Here is a 22,638-nt window from a genome sequence, read left to right as displayed (position 1 = left end):
CTAACCCAGGGATCGAACCCAGGTCTCCCGCATTGCAGGTGGATTCTTTACCAGCTGAGCTATCAGGGAAGCCCTGGAGACTTGGAACTGAATGTAAAGTAAAGCTTCCACTAACTGCCAAGAATTAATTTGTTACCAACTGGTTGTCCAACTTAAATTAACATGCCCATATTTCAATACAGATGCCAGAAATCTGTCCCGAGGAGATAAGAATCTGTACTGCTAATCCCATGTCTCCCAGTGAAGCTGTGGTATTATTAGCTGGTTGCTTTTAAATTCTCATTTTTTGTGTATATGAAAGTTTTTTCAATCTAAGTTTCACCTTTCATAAATTAGCTTGTTGGCGGAAGTGAATAAATATCCATGGAATGAATCTGATGTTGAGGCAATTTGATTGGGAAGGTTGGTACAAGCATTCTTGGGGCTGGTCCCCTTATCTTGGCAGCTACAGTCTAAAACAAGGGCTGGCAAACTGTTTTTTTTTTTGTAAAAGACCAGATTATAATTTTTCTAGGCTTTTATGGGTCACATGGTCTCTGTCAGACTACTCAGTTCAGACTGCTCATAAAAAAATGAGCATGACTATGTTTCAATAAAAGTTTTTATTTACAAAACCAGGTGGTGAGCTCAATTTGGTCTGTGAACTAGTTTTAATTTTTTTTTCCTCTTTGTGGGAAGGCTTTTGATTTTTAATTGAAAGATAATTGCCTTACAGTGTTGTATTAGTTGCTGCTGCACAACAAAGTAAATCAGCTACGTGTATAATCCTCTCCCTCTTTTTTCTCCCTACCAACCCCCATCCCCCCAGCTAGGTCATCACAGAGCACCAAACTGAGCTCCCTGTGCTATATAGCAACTTCCTGCTAGGTATATTTTACAGATGGTAGTGTATATGTAGTATGAAACTTTCCTATGATAGGCCATAGGCTATGAGCTATATATATATATATATATATACACATCTCCACTCTTCCCATTTGTCCCACCTTCTTCTTCCCTTGCTGAGCAAGCTTGTTGATCTTTATTTATTTATTTATTTTTCTTTGTTGATCTTTAATCTAGAGCACAGCCTGGAGAAAGTCTTGTTTAGAAAGTGGAAAAAGCTATGACCACTGTTTAACTGTTCTTCCTTGAGATTTTATTATCTGCACAGTCTCCCTCATTTCCTGAACTTACAAAAGAATCGTGGTTGCTACTAGCAACCACAGCAAAGATCCTTCCACTCTATCCTGGCCAAAACAAGAATACCAAATCCTAGACTTCTGGAGGGCAAGGGATAATGGGTGAAGGGTGATGAAGAGGATCTGCAAAGGCAGGCAAAGTGATCATAAATATGATATTACTCTTCTGGTGTTGATTTGGTGTTATGACTCATTTTTATCGCTGAAATATCATTCTAAAATACCATGCATTTATTGATGTGTAGGTGTGCAGACATATGTATGCACGTGTGTGTTCCACAATTTACTGTTTCTGCTGCTGCTGCTGCTAAGTCGCTTCAGTAGTGTCCGACTCTGTGCGACCCCATAGACGGCAGCTAATTATCTCTAATTTACAATTTGTGGTCCAGTGTCTTCCTAGGAAAATCTCTAAACGTATTTTTTATTCTATTTGGAACTTAGAAGTTGTATCTTTGTTTTGTTAACCAGAAAGAACTCCTCTGTGATCTAGTTGGGATTTCATCCTCTTCCAAATGTGATGTGCTTAAGGAAGCTGTCTTTAAGAAACTGGGAGGAGACACAACCCAGCTGGAGGCTCTCGAATGGTAGGCATGCACCAGTCAACCTAGAGCAAAACACTGGATCAATGATCACTTAGTTCTTTCTAGTCAGAAAAAGGTCAAGATAGAAACATTTCACATTGTCTTTGATGAATTTACTGCTCTAATGTTGGCCCGTTGTAGAGAGATTACCACATACTGTGTTCAGTTCAGTTCAGTCGCTCAGTCGTGTCCGACTCTTTGTGACCCCATGAATCGCAGCACGCCAGGCCTCCCTGTCCATCACCATCTCTCGGAGTTTGCTCAGACTCACGTCCATCGAGTCCGTGATGCCATCCAGCCATCTCATCCTCTGTCGTCCCCTTCTCTGCCTGCCCCCAATCCATCCCAGCATCAGTCTTTTCCAATGAGTCAACTCTTTGCCTACTATGTTCATAAGGGGATTGAAAAGTATGTAGAGAGAGGAATTCAATGGCAATTATAACTTGAGAAATACTTATTTTTGAGAAACATCACTACTCAGTTTTCGAGAAAGGTGGGGCATTTTTTCTCTCCTGTGGGAGATTCTCCTACTCTTCTTTAACTACTTTAAAATACACATTCTGCTGGTATCCTTCACATGGAACAACCGACCTGTAAGTTAATCTCAGGAGAAGCTTGGCAACAGTGTGCACTGATGGTATGTCAGATCTGGCTCCAGGCAGCACTCATGGGAGAGTCTGGGGATGATTCTAAAGGTGAAAACGTTACTGTTATTATTTTACAGTAACTTGGGAGTCCTATAACTTCAGCTGTCATCTTACGATTCTGCCCTTTCAAGATGAAATCCAATGAGTGTTCCCTTCTGCTTCCCAAGTGAGCGTATATGTAGGTCTTGGAATTAACGCAGCCATCTCTTATTCTTCTCAGGTTGGGCCTACTCGGGGATGAACAAGTCCCTCAGGCCGAGTCTCTCGTGGATGCCCTCTCCAAGCATCTGGCCGTGAAACTTTCCTATGGTAGGCCATAGCCTGTGAGCTGAACATCCCCGAAGAAGGATCTTAAGAGCCAGTGAATTAGATTGGCAGGAGTCACACAGTGGGAATGGACAAACGTGATGTCAGGGAAAGAGCACTAGGGCTATTTCTCCAGAGGGAAGAATAAGAGAACTACTAAGCAAGAGTGAACTTGAAAACATGGCAAAGGAAGCCATGATTAGTTTTACTTTTAATTTTTGACACATTAAGGGAATGCTGAAGCAGCATTCTGGGGAGAAGAGAGGATGGCCTCTCCAGCAGTACTCTCATGTCTGTAACTGGGTTACAGTGAGACCAGTCTGCACAGAGGAATCTGGTCAGAGTTATCATTTCCTTGAATTTTTAATTTGTCCTTTGGGCTACAAAGCAGTATATCTAATTATTTAAGGATACACATAATGGGAAGGAAAACTTCAAAGCAGAAGGGGAGGAGCAGGGGGATGAAATATGGTATTGGGGTTGTAATGATAATGACGTTTTCAAATGTATATTTATTAATTTTAAGGTCCTGGAGAGAAAGATATGATTGTGATGAGAGACAGCTTTGGAATCAGACATCCTTCTGGACATTTAGAAAATAAAACTATTGATCTTGTGGTTTATGGGGATGTCAATGGTTTTTCAGCCATGGCTAAAACTGTGGGGTTACCCACTGCTATGGCAGCCAAGATGTTACTTGATGGTAAGTTCTTTCATTGAAGGACCAACTCTGTCTCCATGTTATCTCCAAGTCATTCAACACCTGGATGACACCAAGACTAATCAAATAATTAGTCTTCAGTATGACACTGGCTTTCACTAAAAGTGAGCCAGTTCAGAAGATCCAAGTTCTGGCTGACTGGGAGATCACCCTGTGATGAGTAAAAAACATGGGCTTTGGAGTTAGACCTGATTTCTATTCCATGTAAGCCCCAAGATGGCTGAGGGATGGAATGCCAGTTACTTAGAATCTCTGCATCAGAGTTCATCTGTAAAGTGGGGAAATTGTCATCTCTAATTCATAGGGTTGTATGACATCAAAGTGAAATAATACATAAACCTCCTATCACATAGAAGGGGTCCCCAGGGAATATTAACTGCCTTCTTTCCTTTCCTTTTTTTTTTTTCCCTTTTTTGTATTGAGTGACTTCACTTTCACTTTTCACTTTCATGCATTGGAGAAGGAAATGGCAACCCACTCCAGTGTTCTTGCCTGGAGAATCCCAAGGACAGGGAAGCCTGGTGGGCTGCCGTCTATGGGGTCGCACAGAGTCAGACACGACTGAAGCAACTTAGCAGCAGCAGCAGCAGCAGCAGCAGCAGCAACACTGAAATACCAGATGGTAGTCACTTCCAGATCTTCAAAAATATAAGCCATGTTTTATTAATTTTCATATTTCAATATACTGTCAATGTTCAGTATATGTTTTGAACTAAAAGAATTCAAATTTCAACTTTCCTTAAGGTCATATATGCTTTCGGTAAGCTTATCTCTGAATATAACACCTCATTTTGTCCTTGTAAAGATGTGAAGAGAATAAAAAACATCAAAGCATATAAATGTGAAATAAACAGAAGATATATCAGTAGTAGCATATTGTTGTTGTTTAGTTGCTAAGTTGTGTCCAACTCTTTGTGACCCTATGGACTGCAGCCCACCCCCCCTCACCTGTCTGTAGAATTTTCCAGGCAAGAATATGGGAGTGGTTTGCTATATCCTTCTCCAGGGCATCTTCCTGGGCCAGGGATCAAACCTGTGTCTCCTGCACTGGCAGGTGGATTCTCTACCACTGAGCCACGAGGGAATGTTAGTCTATATACAGTGAAACTACTTACTAGTTATTGAGGAACTATAGTGAAGAAGTGATGTGGGATGAGGTCATCATGGCCTTTAAGGAAAGTGCCCAAATTTATTCTTTCAGCCATCCTAACAGATGCCAGTACCCAAGTTACCAGATTGGTTTCAGATATTTTATTTTTTTTTGCCATACCATGCAGCATGTAGGATCTGAGTTCCCAGACTGGGAATCAAACCTATGCCTCCTACAGTGGAAGTGTGGAGTCTCAACCACCGAACCGCCAGGGAATTCCCTCAGATTGGTGTAATTTCATTGTGTTGGTGTTAAAAAATGATATCAGCAAATCAGACCAGTTAGATTTTTACAAGTTTTTTTTCTTCTTATACTTTTTTTCTCTGATCTGGTAGTTAATGCAGTTAGGTGTATAAATTCAGACTCAGCCCCTAAGTTCAGCTGTGCTTTCCATGAACCCCTTACAGTGTGTTGATTATGTAATAATTTAGTAGGAGATATTTAAGCTACTATTAAAAAAAAATCCCTAGGCTGCCAACAATTCATTAACTTGGAGTTTACTGCTATATGGTAATTCTTGCTGTAGAAATTAACTGTTCTTACCACCTTTAAAATGGTATCTTCAAACTTACTTTTTTCTAGGTGAAATTCAAGCTAAAGGCCTGATGGGACCCTTTTCAAAGGAGATCTATGGACCAATATTGGAGCGAATTAAAGCAGAAGGCATTATGTATACTACGCAGAGCACAATCAAACTATAATTGAGAATTATATTTTATCTTCCCAGCCAACACAGCTCTGAACTTCTGTGCAGTAAACATGCTTGTTAATGTGATATTTTAAAACATGAAGCATGATATGCTTTGATATGTCAATACAATGGTGTTTTTGAAATATAAATCTCTATTTTAATATGAAAACATTTGTTATAAGAAATGCCAGTAATTATCAGAGCTTTAATAATTCTATCATGTATTTTTTAATGTGTATGTAAAGTGATAATGCTTATACCTCTTGTTAACTTATTATGCAACTTTTTTCCTTACAAGAATATATTTTCCTATAATTAGCAGATGAAGTTTTATCTTTTTAGTAAGAAGAAGATTTCTTCACACAGCTTTACTTTTGTTTTGCTTTTGTTTTTCAGACAGATTCAGCTGGATGTTTCTAGATTACCTGTCTACAAGCTTTTGCAATAATGCTATTTGTGCCTTTTTGTAAAATTATGATTTAAGAAAGTGACATTTCTGATAGTTTCCTCTTTAATGTTTAGAAAAGGAATAGGTAAGATGAAATCAAAATCTACAGGATCAGCTCAATAGGCACAGGAAAAGAATCTAACAAATCCAACATCCTTTTGTGATAAAAAACAACACTCAACAAACTAGGAATAGAAGGGAATTCTTTAACCTGATAAAGCATACCTATGAAAAACCCAGAGCTAATATTGTACTCAATGATGAAAGACTGACAGATTCTCCCCGGAAATCAGGGACAAGACAGAGATGTATACTCATGCCATTTCTATTCAGCTTATACTGGAAGGTCTAGATGGGGTAATTAGGCAAGAAAATGAAATGAAAGACATCCATATTAGAAAGAGATGTAAAACTATCTCTGTTTGCAGATGGTATAATCTTATACATAGAAAATGCAAAAGAATAATCTAAGAAAACATTAGATCTAATACATGAGCTCATCAGTTGCAGGATTACATTCAAAAATTGATTGTACTGGTACACAATATCAATGAATAAAGCAAAAATGATGTTAAGAAAACAATTCTTAAAAAAGTGTAGAATAGGAATAGAATGAGAGTTCAGAAATAATGCTTATTGAGTTTTGAAAAAGGTGCTAAGACAATTCAGTTGAGAAAAATAGTCTTTTCATCAAATGGTGCTGAAACAACTGGATATCCACATGCAAAAGAATAAAGTTGGACTCCCTACCTCACAGACCAAATACCCAGATATAAGAGCAAACACTGAAACATTTTTAGATGAAATCACAGGTGTAAATCTTCCTGACCTTCGATTAGGCAATGGCTTCTGAAATAAATGACACCAAAGCACGAGCAACAAAAGGAAGAAAATAGATAAATTGGATATCATCAGGATTAAAACCTTCTGTGCTTTTAAGAATATCATCAAGAAGGCAAAAGACAAGCCACAGAATGAGAAAATGTTGCAAACTGTATATCAGGTAAGAGAAGAACTTGAATAGATAGAGAACTATTGTATTCAATAAAAAGTCAAAGAGCCTAATTTAAAAAAAAGGATAGAGGATCGGAATTGACAGTTCTCCAAAGAAGATATACAAAAGGCCACTGAGCACATGAAAAGATGGTTAACACACGTCAGCTATCAGGGAAATAGAAGTCAAATCTACAATGAGATAGCACTTCAGCATCACCTGGATAGCTACTGTGAAAAAATAGTAAGTGTTGGTGAAAATGTGGAGAAACTGGAACCCTCATAAACTGCTGGTAGAAATATAAAATGGTCTGGCTGCTTAGAGAAACAGTTTGGCAGTTCCTCAAATGGTTAAACATAGAATTACCATATTATCCCTGGTGCAGGGTGAGGCTTCCCTGGTGGCTCAGACAGTACAGTGTCTGCCTGCAATGTGGGAGACCTGGGTTCAATCCCAGGGTCAGGAAGATCCTCTGGAGAAGGAAATGGCAACCCATTCCAGTACCTTTGCCTGGAAAATCCCATGGATAGAGGAGCCTGATATGCTACAGTCCATGGGGTTGCAAAAAGTTGGACATGTCTGAGCAACCTCACTTTCACCATATTATCCAGTAATTCCACTCTTAGCTATAGAAAAAAATGAAAATGCATCCACACAACTTGTAAACAGATGTTTATAGTGGTATTATTCATAACAGCCAGAAATAAAAACAAGTCAAATACCCATCAAATTAACAAAATGTGGCATATCCAGACAATGCAATATTATTCAGCAATTAAAAAGAAACTGGGTACTGATACATGCCACGACATGGATAAACTTCAAGTGAAAGAAGCCAGGCAGGAAAAGCCACATATTGTGTGATTTGATTTGTATGAAATGTCCAGAATTGTTAAATCTCTATATGGAGAAAGTAGATTAGTGGTTGCCTAGGGCTGGGGGATGTTGGGGGAGAAGTGGGAGTGACTACTAACAAATTTGGAGTTTTAGGGAGGGAGATGATGAAAATGTTATAGAATTGATTTCATGGTCATGGAGGTACTACTCTGTGGCTATACTAAAAATTACTGAATTGTGCACTTTGTGTGAATTGTATGGGGTGAGAATTGTTTATCAAGTTGTACAAATAAAACTTTATTTTTCTCCTTGAAGGAAAAATGCTTATGTTGAGGGATATAAATTAAACCTTCTGTGAGACTGTGCTCATATTCTGGCATATGAAACTAATTCTGCTGTCAAAATAAGCAGGTATGATACTTGGGACATATGGCAGTTGAGAAAATATCTATGCTATTTGAAAAGGATCAAAGTTGATTAAGGCTTGGTCTCAATTGCCAACATCCGCTGGATCATGGAAAAAGCAAGATAGTTTCAGAAAAACATCTATTTCTGCTTTATTGACTATGTCAAAGCCTTTGACTGTGTGATCACAATAAACTGTGGAAAATTCTGAAAGAGATGGGAATACCAGACCACCTGACCTGCCTATTGAGAAATCTGTATGCAGGTCAGGAAGCAACAGTTAGAACTGGACATGGAACAACAGACTGGTTCCAAATAGGGAAAGGAGTACGCCAGGGCTGTATATTGTCACCCTGCTTATTTAACTTCTATGCAGAGTACATCATGAGAAACGCTGGACTGGAAGAAACACAAGCTGGAATCAAGATTACCGGGAGAAATATCAATAATCTCAGATATGCAGATGACACCACCCTTATGGCAGAAAGTGAAGAGAAACTAAAAAGCCTCTTGATGAAAGTGAAAGAAGAGAGTGAAAAAGTTGGTTTAAAGCTCAACATTCAGAAAACAAAGATCATGGCATCTGGTCCCATCACTTCACGGGAAATAGATGGGGAAACAATGGAAACAGTGTCAGGCTTTATTTTGGGGGGCTCCAAAATCACTGCAGATGGTGATTGCAGCCATGAAATTAAAAGGCGCTTACTCCTTGGAAGAAAAGTTATGACCAACCTAGATAGCATATTCAAAAGCAGAGACATTACTTTGCTGACTAAGGTCCGTCTAGTCAAGGCTATGGTTTTTCCTGTGGTCATGTATGGATGTGAGAGTTGGACTGTGAAGAAGGCTGAGCACCGAAGAATTGATGCTTTTGAACTGTGGTGTTGGAGAAGACTCTTGAGAGTCCCTTGGACTGCAAGGAGATCCAACCAGTCCATTCTGAAGGAGATCAGCCCTGGGATTTCTTTGGAAGGAACGATGCTAAAGCTGAAGCTCCAGTACTTTGGCCCCCTCATGCAGAGAGTTGACTCACTGGTAAAGACTCTGATGCTGGGAGGAATTGGGGGCAGGAGGTGAAGGGGATGACCGAGGATGAGATGGCTGGATGGCATCACCGACTCGACACACATGAGTTTGGGTGGACTCTGGGAGATGGTGATGGACAGGGAGGCCTGGCGTGCTGCAATTCATGGGGTCGCAAAGAGTCTGACACGACTGAGTGACTGAACTGAGAGATCAATAATCTATAATTAAGTAAAGACATATCTGTTATGGCAGTTTTTTCTTTTTAATTACAACATTGATTTTAATATAATCAGTTAGGAGATAATGCTTGTGTTGAATATTCATTGGAAGGACTGATGTTGAAGCTGCAGCTTCAATACTTTGGCCGCCTGATGTGAAGAGCTAACTCAGTGGAAAAGACTGTGATGCTGGGAAAGACAGAAAACAGGAAGAGGAGACAGCAGAGGACGAGATGATTGGATGGCATCACCAACTCAATGAGTTTGAGCAAGCTCTGGCAGATGGTGAAGGACAGGGAAGCCTGGCATGCTGCATTCCATGGGGTCACAGAGAGTCGGACACGACTGAGCAACTGAACATTAACAACGTTGTGTTGCGTTGATTCCACTTGCGGTCTGGAAGAGCACTCAGATGACATGGGAACTAGGGAACTAGGGTGGGAGGGGAACCCACTAAGATAATATAGCAACTGGTTTGGGCTTTAAGTGATAAAGCGGTAGGATTGAAGAGGAGGATCTAGTGCTAGAAAAGGAAACGTCAGTAAGTTTGAGTAAAGGTAGATAGAAACACTGCATTGGCTCTCAATAACAAGTCGTATACTAAAGCATACCGGTGGAATCTAGAAAAACGGTACTGATGAACCTATCTGCAAGACGGGAATAGAGACGCAAATGTGGAGAACAGCTGTGGGGACACAGCTGGGGAAAGAGAGGATGGGACAAACTGAGAGAGTAGTACTGACATATATGTATGTGTGTGTAAAACAGATAGCTAGTGGGAAGTTACTGTATAGCACAGGAAGCTCGGCTCAGTGCTTTGTGATGACTAGGAGGTGGGGTGGGGGGAGGTTCAAGAGGGAGTGGAGATATATATATATACATATATGACTGATCTGTGTTGTACAGCAGAAACCAACACAACATTGTAAAGCAATTATCCTCCAATTAAAGCTGTCCAGCAAGGATTTCAGTAGTAAAGGTGGTGGTGGTAGGATCTGGGTATGAATGGATAGATTACAATTACAAGCATTTAGCCTTGAGCTACATTTGTGAATCCCTGGTCTATATCTTTTGATGGCTTAATGCTCACATCTTCCAGATTTTTCTACCGTTTTTGGCCTCCTCCAGACAAAACTGGTATTTCCAGTTATCCTTGCCCTAGACTCAGACACTAGAAGTTCCTCTGAGAAGCAGTGTGATTGCTTCTACCACATACTAGCTCTTTCCTTTTCCACAAACTGAGGACAACAATAACCCACAGCATGGTTATAAAGGGTCTGAGAGAATGTAAGAGCCTGATGTCTAGTAGATGTTAAAAAACACTAGTTTTTCTTTTTTTTTGCAATACTCTTCAATAATAATTTGCTTGAAATTTATGTTAAAGATAATGATATTTTAGCTCTGAGATATTTTTCAATGTTTTGGATACATTTGGAAGATTCCTCAAGGATCCATGCCTCTCAGGCAAGTCATAGATGTATCTGTTCCATAAGGAGAGTTGTAAAGTGGTTATAGAGAAGAGACCAAAATTATCATTAGGCCAGCTCTGACTTTACAGAAGAGAAAATATGTCTCACAAAGATAAATGACTTGCCTAAAGTGACAAGATGTACTACCGAAATTTGATCAGCATTCAAAAACCCAGGATACTTTATAAAATTTGGGAAGATCTCTGATTTATAAAACCTCCCTTACCGTGGGTTGTTAGGGTTACCACTAACCCAAATGAGGCCTTTTTGAGAATTAGAGAAAAGTACTCATAGGTACTTCTGTCAAAAAATTGTCATCAAATATGTAAATTAGAACAATATACTTATCGTCTAATGGAAAAAGTCATAATATTAATCATAACATAATAAATATTAATTGTATTAAATACCTATCCTAATACATGTTCAATGTTTGTGCTTTGATTAGCTCCCCAGTAGATGCAATGCACAATTTGCATAGCCATGCAGGTAGCTAGTCTTATCTTTTGTATAGATTAGTCTTCTTTACAATGGTTTACATTTGGTGATTGTATTGGAAATATATTGACCAGACTTGAATTCTACTGGAAAGGATCCAGTGAGAAAAGCTGCCTGTTCTGAAGAAATATATGTTAGTCACTGGCAGCTAATCTAATAACTTCCTATTTCCAATTTTCTTTTAGTCCTAACACTCATTCTTAATTTTACTTAATTAACAAGAAATACAAAACACAGAGTTAAGTCCTAACTTGAAGCTTCGTGGTGGCTCAAACAGTAAAGAATCTGCCTGCTATGCAGGAGATCCCTGGGTCGGGAATATACCCTGGAGAAGTGAATGGGTACCCACTGCAGTATTCTTGCCTGGAGAGTCTCATGGACAGAGAAGCTGGGTGGGCTACAGTCTATGGGGTCACAAAGAGTCAGACACGACTGAGTGACTGAATAACAAGAACCAAATAATTTAATAGGGGTAATTGTGCTGTGTTAGTACACACGGCTCTGCGGTCCTCAGATGTTCAATTCTGTTTCCTGTGGGCCTTACTGCACAGTTTGGGAATCAACTCTATACACTGTCCCATCCCATCAACCTTTTTTTACGTCCATCATTTCAGAGGGAACATATCCATAATTTTCTTCTACACATGCCTCAGTACTCCACAAGCAAACACAAACTGATGGTGATACTTATATTTATTTTTGCAATGCCTTAGATAAAAACCATTTAAACAATGTCAATAAGGTGTTATTCTCATAAAAACATCTTCCTTCAAAACAAATGTATTTTTATTTTCCATAAAAGTTAAAATTACATGCTAACACAGTTAATCACAACACAAAACAATATCAAGAAGACTCACAGAGTAAGACCAGATAATGAGCTGTATCATTAAACTAAATAATTACACAGAACTAGAAAACTGACTCAGTAGTAAAATATAAAAATCTACAATTATAAATATAAATTTGGTCCATGGAGACACTAGAGCAGTATTTACAGGAAGTATTAGATTATTTCTACATTAGGAGACTACTGCAGTTGTAAACTGTTGAATATCATAGGGAACAGGGTGTTTTATTTACAGTATACTATATTAAAAGTTATATTTCTAGCAAACCTGATGATTGCTACAAATACAGCTAAAAATTTGACACTAAAAACAAACGTGTTTTCTGTTTGGGATTCTAGTTGGGAATTCCTAGTATCTGTAAACTGAAAATTTCTGTTAAAATCAATATGAAAAAAAGATACCACAATTCCATTCTTAGAAATACTGTAAATTTCAATAATTTTAGTTTAAACACAATAAGTGAATTACAAGAAGTTTCGCAAAAAAGGCACACATTGTTAATGATGTAAATTTGGCAGCAGAATCCTACATCATGGTAGTAACTGTCAGGTGATGTGAAGTAAACAGATAACAGAAGGGAACTGATTTTCCAGTCTAATTTTAGAAAGAGGAAAGCAGTGCTCACATGTGGACCCTTCTCACCCCTTTCCATGTCAAACTAAAGACTCTAAACTCTCGGCTATGTTTCCATCAGCCAATGCCGCGCCATTACTGTCCAGAGAGGTGGACGGGTTCTCTTCCTGCCTTGTGCTCACAAGGCTGAGGACTGCTTTGTAGAGAAACTGATACTGCTCCTGGAGAAGAGAGGTGGTAAGAAACAGGAAACTCAGTGAAGACATACATTTGTAAAAAGAAGGCATGTTTGCAGTCATCCTTTGCCACCGTCCAAGGAAGCGAAGCTCACTGTGTGAAGGGCTCTGTTATAATTGGCGGAGGTACACCATCCATATTAACGTCTCCTTCTGATTAAATTTTAAAGTAGCTCTACAATTAGCCAACCCTTACCAACCTAGAACATTGGCCCATATACATTTGCCAATGGTAAGCACTCCATTCCTACCCAAACGTCATGGAATCAATCAGAAGGTGATGTGATAAGGTTCTAATACTGATTTATCAACTTGTGTGTAAGCCCTTTGGCACTCGACTCTTGTATCCCACTGAGTTATTCATTCTCCATTCTCCAGTTGTTACAAAACCTCAGGACTGCACTGTCAGCACAAGAATTCAAGGGGAATGCAGGCCTTTCACAGGACCCATTGTTTACCCAGTATTCTTCACACTCTACCAGTCCGGGCAGTCCTATGTCCTGCTTTGTGCAAAGGAGAGCATGTGTCCTGCTCTGGTTTCAGAGACACAGAAAAATAAAGAGTTGCTTTTTCAGATGCCAACTTGGGGATGGTGAGGTGGGGCAAGGCAGTTGCAAAGACTGTGAGCTAATGGCTGGCGCCACAGTAGAAAACCATTAGGACCACATGTCTTAGTAAATGCATTTGTGAAACCTGGATGTAGGTTTAGTCTCCAGAAAGCAATTTCAAATGACAGGCTTGGTACATACAACTCACCTTGCCTGAATGATACTTTTAACAAGGGCTCCTCTGAAGTGTGTGTGCACAAGGGTTTCCCTGCTCTCTGACCAGCTGTTGTGGGCTGGAGCTTTGAAGATGGACCCTTTATAAGGCCCTTCCATATACAGACCAGAAAGTTAGAAGGGAGCCTATGATTTCTGCATTCACCTAAGCTTCTCCCACTAGGGCATGCACAAAGTTCCCTGTTGTCTTTCTAGCCCTTGTTTCTATAATAAAAGCTTCCAAATTATTCTCAGCATTGAGACTTATCTTTCCAGATGTGTTATGCTCTTTCTTGACTGTTTGAGTGTCTCTCTCTCTTTTTTAAAAAGTACCCTCGGAACTAGCTACTTCTTAAGTTTAGAAAATGAATTTGGCTTGATAAAAAAGCGAAAAATTGAATTTTATCTTCTGACTGCTCTTTGAGGGTATGCAGAACTTGAATGCTAGAATGAAATGTTTATTTTGCTGGATAAATTAGTTGGTGCTTCTACTAAAGATATTTTTTCAGAATTATACTAAGTCTCACAAAAGGGCACACAATGAAATTGAAAAGTTTTGATCCATCAATTTTCTGAAAGATAACCTTTAAATGTTTATTGTTTATAGTTCCATTTCTATGGATTGCAAATGGAATATAATTCAGCTTGAAAACTTCATGTTAATGTTATCAATGTGTTCTTTTTGATACACAACAAAATGATTTTGGTAGCCCCTAGAAAGTAACAGGTGCTCTAAGAGGAAAAGCTTGAGTTGTTGTCTTATTACTTACAATGTCAGCAAAGACTCCTGGCCTCATCAAATTGATCATCTTGGCTACCTGGTACACATCCATGGAGTTTTCTTTTTCAAGTTGGTGCATAAGGGTCGTCAGAGCACAGAAAGTTCCAGCTGTCACTCCTCCATGCCTGGAAGCAAATGGAAGGGACAAAGACTCCATTCAGATCCGTCAAACATTCACATTTGGAACTCACAGAGCATGTGGCCTTGAAAATTTGGCAGTAAGAACACTGAAATTTTTAATATATTGTCTCATCACTTTATTGTCTATGGAACTATGGTTTAATTTGAAACACTGTGGCATGTTCACAATATTAGTAATGAGACACTTTATAGAAATTAAGTATTTGGTTATACATTTCGTTTTGTTATACTATGGAATGGGTTGGCAATAAATCAAAATAATCTGACTGAGGCTATATAATAATATATATTATAAAATGAGTATCTAAGTATCATATATAATATGCACATGCATTTTGGTTTACAACAGAAACCTGGAAAGATCAATTGGATACAGATTTCTATTTCTGGTAAATAAAAATGATGTCATGATATCAATTTTACTCCAATCCCATGAAGTCAGTGGCTGAGGAATGTCTCCTTGGTTAGAACCTGCAAAAATCCAGGTTCTAAAACACTGACTCATCACACAAAGTGTGCTCAGTGTAGAATGCAAGAGCAAATGCCTGTGACCCTGCACCCATCTTCTGTCTTCAACAGGAGCTCTAAGTGGAAAAAAAACACCCAAACTATTCTGTGTTAATCATGTCCATGAGAAGCAATAATCCACCCTGGCTGAATGATTCACCATGGGTCCAAATTATTAGGTTAGTACAAAGATAACAGAAATATACACACACCCAGAGCATGTCAGGTGTGACGAGATTTAAGGTGTGGCACTTACTCATCATGAACAATCATGGGCCCATCCCTGGTGGCAGCTTCTTCTTTGATAATACTTATAAGTTCAAAAGTTTTACTAATGGGGCTGTCAGGATTTGGCCATTTGGGACACTGAAAGTGCCGCACTTCAAGTACATAATCATCCTGCAAGAAGAGGTAAAATCAGTGTTTTAAAAAGTGTCATATTGGGTGGTGAGTAGATGAATTGAGGAAAATCAGTGACTACAGGAATGCAATAAAATCAAATCACATGCTGAGTGCAAGAGTGGTTACAGCCCATTCACTGCATCACAGTGCAATGAACTAGGTTTTTGGTTTTGTTTTACTCAACTCCTGACTATCTACAAGACACCGACTTGAATTCTTTGTCAATAATTATTTCTATGAAAATCAGGAATTGCAGGAAGGCGATGAAACCAAGTCACACACGGAGTGTAGAAGTCATCGTAGCCCGTACGTCATCACAGAAGGGAGAAATCGCCATGACACCACATCTCCCGTGTACGGACGTGGCCTCTTTTTTATTCTAAAATAATCCTTGTTGGTGGACTTTATATTGCCAGTCAAATCATGAACAGAGATGTGGCTGTGTCCATAAAATTAAACTTACAAAATTTGCTGTAAAAATTGCATCAGTTCAGTTCAGTTCAGTTGCTCAGTCGTGTCCGACTCTTTGCGACCCCATGAACTGCAGCACGCCAGGCCTCCCTGTCCATCACCAACTCCTGGAGTTCACTCAGACTCACGTCCATCAAGTCAGTGATGCCATCCAGCCATCTCATCCTCTGTTATCCCCTTTTCCTCCTGCCCTCAATCCCTCCCAGCATCAGAGTCTTTTCCAACGAGTCAACTCTTCACATCACGTGGCCAAAGTACTGGAGCTTCAGCTTTAACATCACTCCTTCCGAAGAACACTCAGGACAGATCTCCTTTAGAATGGACTGGTTGGATCTCCTTGCAGTCCAAGGACTCTCAAGAGTCTTCTCCAACACCACCGTTCAAAAGCATCAATTCTTCAGTGCTCAGCTTTCTTCATGGTCCAACTCTCACATCCATACATGACCACTGGAAAAACCATAGCCTTGACTAGACGGACCTTTGTTGGCAAAGTAATGTCTCTGCTTTTCAATATGCTATCTAGGTTGGTCATTACTTTCCTCCCAAGGAGTGTCTTTTAATTTCATGGCTGCAGTCACCATCTGCAGTGATTTTGGAGCCCCCCAAAATAAAGTCCGACACTGTTTCCACTGTTTCCCCATCTATTTGCCATGAAGTGATGGGACCAGATGCCATGATCTTCGTTTTCTGAATGTTGAGCTTTAAGCCAACTTTTTCACTCTCCTCTTTCACTTTCATCAAGAAGCTTTTTAGTTCCTCTTCACTTTCTGCCATAAGGGTGGTGTCATCAATAACCTCAGACATTTCTCCCGGCAATCTTGATTCCAGCTTGTGCTTCTTCCAGCCCAGCGTTTCTCATGATGTACTCTGCATATAAGTTAAATAAGCAGGGTGACAGTAAACAGCCTTGACATACTCCTTATCCTATTTGGAACCAGTCTGTTGTTTCATGTCCAGTTCTAACTGTTGCTTCCTGACCTCCATGAATCATTATATTGTATACCTGTAACATATAATATTGTAAATCATCTGTATTTGAGGCAAAAAAAAAAAAAGATAGCATTGACTTCTTCAAATAGCAGCATTATTCAGGTTCAACTAAGGGAAGAATATGATTGCATGACACAGTGCGGGAAGTGCTGGCAAGGAGGATGGAGACATGGGTTCCACTCTAGCCCCAGTTCGGATCCTTGCTTAAATGACCAAACCAAGTTGCATGATGTTAACGTTCTTAAACTTCTGATCCTCAGTTTCCTAAAGTGGCTTATACATATACAGGAATCTGATTTATGACTGAACTAGTATTGTTGGTCTATAAATGATGCTGGAACAATGGCAATTCACATGAAACAATAAATCTGGACTCTTGACTCACAAAATATAATATGGAACATCAATTTCAGGCAGAACTATAAAACATTTAGAAAACAATGTATTTGCATCATCAATTTTATAAGTGTTGGTCAACCAAATAGTCTAGCGAATACTGAATCTTCTTATATATGCTATATGTTTTACCAGTTTCAGAATTAAAGTGAAACATTTAAACCATCTAAAATATGATTTAATTTTTTTCTGATTGAGTAAGTCCTCTGAATTTCACATACCTTACTCATCATTATTAGCATCTTTTAGTCTTTTACAGGAGCCATACAATAATTTATGAACTATGCTGTAATTACAGGAATAATTATTGACAAAGAATTCAAACTGTAGATAATCAAGAGTTTAGTAAAAACAACCCTAATTCATTGCACTGCATGTTTTCAAAGCAGTTCTTCACTGAACAACCCCCTGTACATCAGTAGAGGACAGTAAACTTGTTTTTACTGGTAGGTAATATTTTTCCCATTTTACTTAGGAGAAGACAAGGTAAACACTGGCCTTAAAACATGAGAATTAGCATTAATAAAATTATTTGTTTTTACTCTGTTTATTTTCAACTTAACTTCTATCAGCAACTGCTTTGGAGTAAAGGAGAAATTTTTGACTTCCTGTGTGTGTAGAAATCAAGGATGGTGGAGTTTAGTGATGGCTAATTGTTTAATGATTCTATAAGATTTTTAAAAATGAAAATAACATGTAAGGTAAAATTTATTATTTGGGTAATTTGCCTCAATTTATAAGAAATCAGATTCCTTCTTTTAATTTCTAGGAGAGATCTTTAAACTGGCATATATTTAAAAAGATGAAATGTTTATCATTTAAACTATATCCATACCTGTGTAGCTTCTAGGATAAAATCTTGCATTATAAGTTTTTCCTCGTTAGACAGACATTTGTGTTCTTCAGCCATAAGAGTGACCTTAAAACTCTCACAATTTATAGGCTCATCTTTATTTGGCCAGTAAACAAATTCATCTTCTGCCTGGAGGATTAAAAAACAAAGATGATTCTAGATTTTAATAAAATGTCTAAGTCAGACTGTGAAACAAAGTTAACAGGTTGCTGTAGAGAATTCAACTCAAATTTTTCTTTGAATCTCAAAATTTACTCTTAAAATACCCTAACAAGTTTTATTTTAAAAATGCAAGCAGAAGTATATGGACTGACTTCATTCATGATTGCAATTCTAATTCCCTAAGCAGTATAATAAATACTTAAGTTAATTTCAACCTACTTTTATTTAAAACTGTCATTCAACAATTTCAGACCTAAGATATTGCATTCAAACTAGATCCAATAATAGACAAGGTACAACTTCAATATTAGTTCATTAGTTGAAAAAAATACTTTGTGTACTGGACTTTTGGGTAGTTGTGCCTTGATACCTACCCTACAAAGAAAGTGCCAAAAGTGACCTGAGGGACTTACCATGTTTTGACCATCTGGAAGCATGACCACCAGCTGGGCGTTATGGTCCCATATCATCCTCCAGAAATCCTTGATGGTGTGGAGAAGGGGATGCTGGGTGATGATGAATTCATTGCTCTGATAATAACCCTACATATTCAAAGAGAGGATAGAAAGAGCCTTGGCATATGACTGTAAACATTTAAGAAACATTTACAGGTTAATGGTCATGTTAGTCTTTTTATTTTTAGATTGTGTCTGTAAATAATAATGTGATTATTATAGCCAATGTTATGGACCCATCCTATATGCCAGGTGCAGTGCTAAGCATTTCCCTCCTTTATTCCTCAGAGCAGTACTATGAGAAAAGGAATGTGAGCTTCACTTCATACATAATTAAACAAGCTGAAGAAGTTATCAACCTTAAGTTATCACACAGTTATCACTTCTAGGAGGAGACTTAACAAAATGGCTTGTGGACTATGTCTCCCACATTAGATAGAACAATCCAGAAATTCTGCATTTCTTAAACTTCATAAGTCCCAATGGCAGTGCCAAATTTCACACCTACTGGCAAGAGGATACTTTATACATCTTGACTGCCTCTACCAGAGAGGAACTAGGGGTGTGAGTGAGGGAGTGAAGTCGCTCAGCCGTGTCCGACTCTTTGCGACCCCATGGACTGTAGCATACAAGGCTCCTCCATCCATGGGATTTTCCAGGCAAGGGTACTGGAGTGGGTTGCCATTTCATTCTCCAGGAACTAGGGGTGGCACCTTGCAAATGTTGCTGCAGAAACCTGAAAGCTGGTGCCATTGAATTAATCATGATTTCCATGCTGCTGCTTATCAAAACCGTGGCTCCTTCTGCAATGGAATCTCTTAGATCCCATTCCTAGCCCCCATAGACTCATTTGAAGTATGGAATGTTTTTTTTACTTTTTTAAAGCTTTATCTTCATTTATTCATCAAGTAAAATTCTACTCAATTTACTTTCTTTCGGTTACAATCTTATTTGATAAGCAGAAAACTTTAAGTTCATATATTCAGATTTGAATGAGTAGGTTGTACATAATTAAATGTTTTTCTCATTAATTGTAGATACTTTGGATAGGAAAAGATCTTTTTTAAAAAACAATTTTGTTTTTTTCTGGCTGTGCTGGGTCTTTGCTGTTTTGAGGGCTTCTGTCTACCTGCAGTGAGTGGGGGCTCCTCTCTAGTTATGGTGCACAGGCTTCTCATTTTAGTGGCCTCTCTTGTGGAAGACGAGCTCTAGGGCTCGCGGGCTTCAGCAGTTGTGGCACATGGGCTCAGTTGTTTGGGGCTCCCAGGCTCTACAGCACATGCTCAATAGTTGTGGCACATGGGCTTAGCTGCCCCTCAGCATGAGGAATCTTCCAGATCAGGGATTGAACCTGTGTCTCCTGCATTAGCAGGTGGATTCTTTACCACTGAGTCACCAGGGAAGCCCAGGAAAAGACCTTGAAAGGACTTCCAATCTATCCTGCAACTTCAGTCAATATCCCACATCATTCCAAGTAGATAAAAATTCATCCTATTTTGTAAATCTTCAGACGTACTGGGACAAGCTTTGTAGGTAGCCAGCATTTAATTATTATTATTATTTTTTTTATAAGAACAGCCTTTTATCTAACCAACACACAGTGCAATATTTACATTTGTTCTCAACCCATTTTTGATTTTTGAGTAAAAATATCTGCTTCCTGTAGTATTAAGAAGCCTCTCTTTAAGTATGCATGCTTTTAGATGTCTCCTGCACCTCTTGTATTGGCAGTCAGATTCTTTACCACTGTGCCACCTGGGAAGCCCTAAAAAATGTAGCCATTCCATTCTCCAAGGTATCTTCCTGCTCCAGGAATTGAACCCATGTCTCCTGCATTGCAAGCAGACTCTTTACCATCTGAGCCACCAGGGAAGCCCTTTTAGATACCACCAACATACATCTCCTTGTTTCCTATATAGACATGCCTTAGTATTTTCTTTTTTAGTTAAATAGAACAGTGATTTGGGCATGGGAGTTAGGAAACTCATCTGAAGGCAAGCTCTGTGATGGACTGGCCTGAAATGGAAATGAAGGTCAAAAAACAGCTACTAAAGCACTCACTGCTCTCATAGTAGAGCTAAATGCAGACAGAAAGTATCGAATCTTTAGAAATCTAAGTCGCCAAATGAGCCCAGTTTGCAGGGTGAGAACTGTGCTGCAGACCTGGAGTGATGTCAGTGAGACTGGACTTGCTAATGCTGGTGTGTCCTGGTTCTGCAGGAAACTTGCTTTGGTGAATGAAATGGAGCCACTTAGATGGGTAAGTGGATGTTTTGTATCTACTCATCATGTTGAAGCTGAAACTCCAATACTTTGGCCACCTGATGCGAAGAACTGACTCATCTGAAAAGACCCTGATGCTGGGAAAGATTGAAGGCAGGTGGGGAGGGGGACAACAGAGGATGAGATGGTTGGATGGCATCACCGCCTCGATGGACATTAGTTTGAGTGGACTCCGGGAGTTGGTGATGGACAGGGAGGCCTGGCGTGCTGCAGTTCATGGGGTTGCAAAGAGTTGGACATGATTGAGCGACTGAACTGAACTGAACATCAGTTCTGAATGGTGAGTTTGGTTCCTGCATCTACTCAGTTGTGCTGACTGAGGGCTCTCCAGTCCCAGCACACGTGAAAACACCAGGGAATGCTGTGATTCCACTGCTGCTGTGGCCGTGAACCTGCCGTCATCAGATTTGACTCGTGTCCACCTGCGCGGTATTTGCCAGTCACTGATTCAGGCAGACCACCCTGTTTTGGTTCTGGAAACATAAGCTTGCAGTCAGTCTTCCCAGTAGCTCTGTGACTTACCATGATGTAGGAGGCATTGATGTAGTCTGCGCCTTCTCCACTCAGGGATGAAATGCCAACCCTGGATCTTTCCACTGGGAACACAGAACATTCGTCATAAACAAGTAAGCTCTAGTACTATACCTCCTTCCCACCTCCTCAAATGGCAAAATATAGCTGCATTTTGCAAGTTCAGTGTCTTTGACTTTTTAGCTAATTTTTCTATGTATTTTGCACTCAAAGTTTGAGAACTTGTTAAGTTCCATTATCTGACATAATTAAATGAGTATATTGCTTTTGTTCCAAGATGGAAAAATATTGTTAAATTACCTACAAGGCTTCTATTAATATTATTTAAAAAGTTGGTTTTCGTTTTTCTTCCAAAGTTCAACATAGCTTACCAGGGATGATGGAAGACGTTCTGTTCTTTTCTCTGTTGCATTGCTTTAGGGCTGTAGAATAGTCACTCTGCTGTATATTTGACTGACTCAAGAGCTGTGAAAGAATGTCAAGGAAAAATATAAATCATTTCGTTTAAGCCACTCGAATATTCAACCACACACACACACACACACACACACACACACACTCATACTCATATTTACACGTGACTCAACAAAGATAAGACACTGAATATGAATATATTTGACTTATTTTCCAAGAATTCCTTGAATTAAAGTTGTTTAGGGGACTCCCCGATACATTTATGTTCTATATTCTATTCCAGGAGGGATGGAAGAAGCAGGGAAAGCTTGAATCCTAGTTTGACTTTGAGCATTGGGACCCTTGCTCTATGGTGTGTGCTCTCCATGTTCTCTATTTAAATCTCACACTGCAGCTGGAGATAAACTGCATATGTTGTTGTTTAGTTGCTAAGTCGTGTTCAGCTCTTTGTGACCCCATAGACTGTAGCCTGCCAAGTTCCTCCTGTCCATGGAATTTTCCAGGTGAGAATACTAGAGTGGTTGCCACTTCCTTCTCCAAGGGATCTTCCCAATCCAGGGATAAAAACCACATCTCCTGCATTGGCAGACAGCTTCTTCACCACTGAGTCACCAGGGAAGCCCTTATATATGCATATAGTTCTTTATTCATTATTTTGG

At 39.2% G+C, this 22,638-nt stretch overlaps 2 protein-coding genes across 3 annotated transcripts in view; one reads left to right on the top strand and one right to left on the bottom strand.

Annotated features, from left to right (window-relative positions):
* AASS (aminoadipate-semialdehyde synthase) overlaps nt 1-7,877 on the top strand; it is an 83,087-nt gene extending 75,210 nt beyond the window's left edge. Inside the window, exons 21-24 of one of the 2 annotated variants that reach the window (XM_069588286.1) lie at nt 1,650-1,765; nt 2,630-2,718; nt 3,242-3,418; nt 5,169-7,877. In XM_069588286.1, the coding sequence (XP_069444387.1) occupies nt 1,650-1,765; nt 2,630-2,718; nt 3,242-3,418; nt 5,169-5,287 (501 nt within the window). In that variant the 3' untranslated portion in view covers nt 5,288-7,877. The remainder of the gene's footprint in view (nt 1-1,649; nt 1,766-2,629; nt 2,719-3,241; nt 3,419-5,168) is intronic. The other variant, XM_069588287.1, reaches the window with a different exon arrangement.
* Nucleotides 7,878-11,847: 3,970 nt separating this feature from the next.
* The window catches only part of PTPRZ1 (protein tyrosine phosphatase receptor type Z1), a 207,980-nt gene continuing 197,189 nt past the window's right edge, over nt 11,848-22,638 (bottom strand). Inside the window, exons 24-30 of the mRNA XM_069588278.1 lie at nt 21,937-22,030; nt 21,557-21,630; nt 18,710-18,838; nt 18,117-18,263; nt 15,279-15,421; nt 14,364-14,499; nt 11,848-12,817 (exon numbers count right to left, since the gene is read on the bottom strand). Of these exons, the coding sequence (XP_069444379.1) occupies nt 12,677-12,817; nt 14,364-14,499; nt 15,279-15,421; nt 18,117-18,263; nt 18,710-18,838; nt 21,557-21,630; nt 21,937-22,030 (864 nt within the window). The 3' untranslated portion in view covers nt 11,848-12,676. The remainder of the gene's footprint in view (nt 12,818-14,363; nt 14,500-15,278; nt 15,422-18,116; nt 18,264-18,709; nt 18,839-21,556; nt 21,631-21,936; nt 22,031-22,638) is intronic.

Source organism: Ovis canadensis, chromosome 4 (assembly GCF_042477335.2).
Source record: "Ovis canadensis isolate MfBH-ARS-UI-01 breed Bighorn chromosome 4, ARS-UI_OviCan_v2, whole genome shotgun sequence".
Lineage (NCBI taxonomy): Eukaryota > Metazoa > Chordata > Mammalia > Artiodactyla > Bovidae > Ovis > Ovis canadensis.
This window is presented reverse-complemented; position numbering and strand designations above follow the sequence as displayed.